Here is a 5243-nt window from a genome sequence, read left to right on the forward strand (position 1 = left end):
GTAAATGAAATGTAGATTCTCAAGAATTCCAAAGAGCTTTTGGTAGATATGAAATCAAAAATCTTTTCGAAAATAAACAACATCAACACGGATGACTTTCAACACTTTTCACAAACAGGTCAGCTAATAAAGGAGCACAATTCGTGCTCATGAGAGTTACACCAGACTGTTGGAGATGTCATAAGTTTTTATGGTGTTGATTTGGGAAAAGGTCTATGGTTTGAAATTTACTTAAATTCTTTCGAATATTTTAGAATCCACACTTGAGTCTAAGTTTAATATTCTCCTTTACTGCAGTTGACATTTTCGACCAAAGAAAGGGGCTAGGTAGCTTAAATTTGAAAAACAAAACAAGCCATTGCACAGCACAGGTAATGATGCTAACACACAAAAGCTTATGTTCTTTTGTGACCGTGTCAGAAATTTCGTTTACCTGATCAGGATATAGGGCTCACGGCGGGTGTGACCGGTCGACAGGGGATGCTAACTCCTCCTAGGCACCTGGTTCTACCTCTGGTGTGTCCAGGGGTCCGTGTTTGCCCAACTATCTATTTTGTATTGCTTATAGGAGTGATGAGATTGATCACTGTTCGTAATCTTCACCTTTTATATTTTAAAATGGTGGAACATGTCAGGCAAAGAGAAAATCCCTGGTTTGCCATGCGATATATTTAGTTTCTTCCATTAATAACATTACATTAAACTATTATGTATATTTTAAAGTCAAATATTACATCCACTTCCTCATAATTGCAGACGATGCATGTAGACCGTCCTTCAATGACCTTTTGTATTGATCGAATAAACAATATTCTATTAAAAATTCATTTATATTTGTTCACAAAATATGACTGAAAGAATCTTTATAATGTTAGTAGTAATTGTTAGGCACCTGATCCCACTTCTGGTGTGTCGAGGGGTCCGTGTTTGCCCAACTATCTATTTTGTATTGCTTATAGGAGTGATGAGATTGATCACTGTTCGTTATCTTCACCTTGCATTATATAACGAAAGTGTAATTTGAATGTACTTATCTTTATGAATGTACACTATTAAACGTGTGAATTGCCTTTGACGTCAGAACACTGTCTCCGTCTTCAATTGAACCTGTGTAATGTTTTTTGCATCAATACATGTGTATTTTACGTTTTTTGCATTTAGTGTTTAATTCCTATTTCATCAAAGGTAAAGTACCGTCTTGTTGTGTGAATGCTAGTTAGAGTTAATATAAAAAAATATATCTCGCATACTCTAATCAATTTATAACAAAAGAAATACTTGAAGATAGCAGAAAATTGAAAAGATTAGATTATCATTCAAAAGAAAGAAACCTCTTTGTGTTGGTTTTTGGTAAAGAGATCGTTTCCATTTACAGTTGTATTAAACGGACTATAAATGTTATTGTACATTGCTTACTCTTCCTAGGCTCCCACCTATGGTACAGTTATCCAGGGGTCCGTGGTTGCCCAACTCCCTATTTTGCATTCCTTGTGGGAGTTATGAGATTGATCACTTTTCGTTATCTTCATTTTTCATTGCAGGTAGATGAATCCATGATCTTTGGAATAAGTATTTTTTACTCCACTTTGTGTAACAGTGGTATTTGTGAGGAGATACCCTACGACACTTTTTCTGAAAAGACAAAGCACATTATGCGTAAGTCTTCTTATAACTACAGGTAGTTAGAGGCTATATATTCATATTGTGGTTCCATTACATTTTTATGTCATTTTCTTTCGTGATCATGTAAGCAAATTCGTATGCATTGATCTGCTCATGAATTAAAAAAAAACTGCAATTATTATTATTTTTTTTTTATATTTACATTCTACTTTCATTTCTGTTCGAAGTCTTTTAATTAAAATAGAATATATATTTGTTAAGATTCATACGCGCATTGTTCACAGCTATCATCACAATTGGTAAAGATATCAAAGGCAAAAACACTGGAAATGTAAAATATATATGAAAGAAATTTGTATTTAGCAGATTTACGAAAAGACATATTGATGTAGTGCAGGTAATATCGAACCCAAGTAACTTCTGGCCTTTGAATATTGCCTAATCTAAGACTCCTCCTAGGCACCTGATCCTACCTCTGGTATATCGGGTCTATGTTTGCCCAACTTTTCTATTTTGTATTCCTTATAGGACTTTTGTGATTGGTCACTGTTCGTTATTTTCACCTTTTCATATATCACCTTACCCTCAATGAAACTTCAACATACATTGACATAATTACCGCAAGACAATCCGTGTAAGACCATGCTTTCTATCTGATGGAGACAGACTGCACATATCTAATGTTTTGTTTCCGAGTTCTCAAGTATCCAATTTAAACGTGTTCTTTGGTTTGGTTCTTGCATATGTGAAATTATTCTCTTCTAAATTGTACATTTTAGCATAAAGGGTAGACAACGGTCATTGTCCCATCAGATACACTTAAAAGGAATAAGAAACGTTGCTTCAATTATTCTTAAAGTGCAAGTGTCAAGAATTATAAACGTTGGCAATGAACACACACATTTCTGATAAATGTGCAGATTTTCTTTTGATAAACAACATCCTTTCAATTTTACATAACTCTTAGGTGGGCTGTTTAAACGAAATGAGCAGTATATACCGTATAGCGGGGGTTTTCCGCGTGGTTATGATTTGGCTTATTTTAGCGGTAAGATAGCTTTCTGCCAAAATTTCACTCGCCAAATATGCACCCAATTGCGACTTCAGTATGTGAAAAAGAGACACCTCTTCCCTCTCCGCCAAAATTTATTCCGCTAAAATTCTTAGCATGCCTTTGAGCCAGCAAATCGCCAAATCTTAGACCTGCAGAATAAACCCGCTATACTGGTATCTAAAGAAAATGTATACCCACTGCATATGACTGACTATTGTATTTTTCTTTCAGTGTCTAACATTGATCTGCAAATCGAGGCTGTCTCTGCTTTGGTTTCGTGTATGACTGGTCTATATCTCCTGCTTTTCAACAAAGGATCTCGGACTAAAATTGCAGGTGGAGGAATTGCCATTCTTGTTGGTGGTAAGATTGAGAAAGTTCCTTAAAACATGTACACTGTACAATAATTTATTACTGAGTTAATCCGTTAGAGTGTATTCACCTTAGGATTCCGTGGAACATATTCACAGATGAATGTATTCACACAAAAAGGAAGACCTGATTTTACCGGAAGTCATCATTCTGATGACAAGTCAAAATGCATATCATACACATGTATATCCTAGTAATATATCAAACACTAAACAGATTCGATTTAAGTGACCAAAAATAATTCTAAACTTGAAATAGGAGATTTATCGGACGCTTAATGTCGGTTTCTCTATATTTCATCTTGAATTTTGAAGAATGAAATTTGCATATCACGGCGGGTGTGACCGGTCGACAGGAGATGCTTAATCGTCCTAGGCACCTGATCCCACCTTTGGTGTGTCCAGGGGTCTGTGTTTACCCAACTTTCTATTTTGAATTGATTATAGGGAGCATCCTCCGTTGACTGGTCACTCCCGCCGTGAGCCCTTTATCTTGACCAGGTAAACGGGGTTATCTGTAGTCAAAATCAGTGTGTCAAGAACGGTCTAACAGTCGGTATGAAACACGTCAGACAGCAATGATAGGTTGTATTGGCAAGCTAGATCACTATAACAATCGTATAATTTGCGAAATGCTGATTGAATACATGCATTAACATAACTAGAGAGAAGGTGCTCATATCTTTTAAAGAAGATAATGACATAATATACTCTATCACTTAAATGAGATCCATAGTGAAACTAGTTTTCGAAGATGCTTTGTTGCAAGTGTCGTTAAAATTGGCTTTAGATGGATATTTCCAAATGTGAATAGTTCAGGATGATGACAGACTGGCAGATGGACATAAAGGTCAAAATACCTAAAACCAATTTTAATTTTAAATACACCTTTAATAGTGATAAGGCCTTTTTCATTTATTACAGCTCTGGTGGAAATAATTCTGGTAATCCGATTGGCTGTAGGTAACTCGAAAGTAGCAAACGCCTTTGACAAATCCAGAATCCCAGGGAACCACATTGAAATTGGGATACCATACTCCCTCATCCTCGCCGGCGTGGGGCTGCTTTTCAGCATCATGGCTGTAATCTTGAGTTTCCGTTTGTACACAAAAGCACCTAAACACGCCACTCAAGGTCAGGTTCTGAATAAGTTTCCTGCTTCTTCTAATGAATATACAAACATTCAATAAAGTTAGTAATCGTTCATAAGAAATATGAATTCTAGCCTTAACAATTTGCAATATGTATTGATGTAGAAAGTGTGCTTTTAATTTCCTCTTTGTTGTTTTTTTAATGCAGACATTTGTGATTTATGGTTGATTTTTATTTAAATTAACCTTTGTTAATAAAGTAAATCTAGAAAATGCATTTCCATTGTTGTGTACTACTTGCACTCAATTGACACCTGTGATCTAGATTGGTCTTGACTTCGATGCTTACTTCTTTAGTAGAAAGATGACGTAATGGTTGCATCATGGCCTTTTCAGTGCTTTTATAAATTTCTTTACTGGCCTTGTATCTTCTCAGATCCGACACTTTAAGAAAGTAGGGTGTTGTTGGGTTTTCGTGCTTTATATATATATATATATATATATATATATATATGTAAAGGATATAAGCCAAAAACTGTCCATTCTGTGAGAGAAAGAACTGATCGAGGCCCGTAGGGCCGAGATCAGTTCTTTCTCTCACAGAATGGACAGTTTGAGGTTTATATCCTACTTAAAACATTACATTTTTTGTTCTAAGAATGGACGGTCTTAGGTAAACCCATTGAAAATGATAATTATGAATAAAGCTATTTTTGAAGTCTGACAATATAACCAGTCTAGCGTAGAAATCTGTTTTTTGTTCATTTATTGGACAGTGTCAGGTTAGTAGTCTTGTACTGCAGGTTTTATATTCACTCACTCTATAGTACTGAGCCATATCAACATGTCGTCCTCTGATGGGGAGAGCATTTTCATTGCACAATCAAAATTTAAGGATTTTAATGAAAGTACTGCAAATATTATCTTAACGAGTGTTACATTCTGGATATGGAAGGTGAGAAAGTTATAGAGCCAAATTTTGATCTGAAATGCATTGTGTTTTCTAATATTTTGATGAGGAAATAATTAACGCCAGCCAAAAGAACCCAATACTCCCATCTCGTGAAATGAAATGAAATTATTCATAAAAGCGGAAATAATAAT

At 35.3% G+C, this 5243-nt stretch overlaps 1 protein-coding gene across 4 annotated transcripts in view; it reads left to right on the plus strand.

The window, feature by feature from the left end:
- LOC130051047 (uncharacterized) overlaps positions 1–4416 on the plus strand; it is a 13697-nt gene extending 9281 nt beyond the window's left edge. For all 4 annotated transcript variants that reach the window (XM_056152302.1, XM_056152303.1, XM_056152301.1 and 1 more), the window contains 3 exons: positions 1542–1656; positions 2909–3040; positions 3973–4416. In XM_056152302.1, the coding sequence (XP_056008277.1) occupies positions 1542–1656; positions 2909–3040; positions 3973–4238 (513 nt within the window). In that variant the 3' untranslated portion in view covers positions 4239–4416. The remainder of the gene's footprint in view (positions 1–1541; positions 1657–2908; positions 3041–3972) is intronic.
- Positions 4417–5243: the final 827 nt, after the last annotated feature.

Source organism: Ostrea edulis, chromosome 10, assembly GCF_947568905.1.
Source record: "Ostrea edulis chromosome 10, xbOstEdul1.1, whole genome shotgun sequence".
NCBI lineage: Eukaryota > Metazoa > Mollusca > Bivalvia > Ostreida > Ostreidae > Ostrea > Ostrea edulis.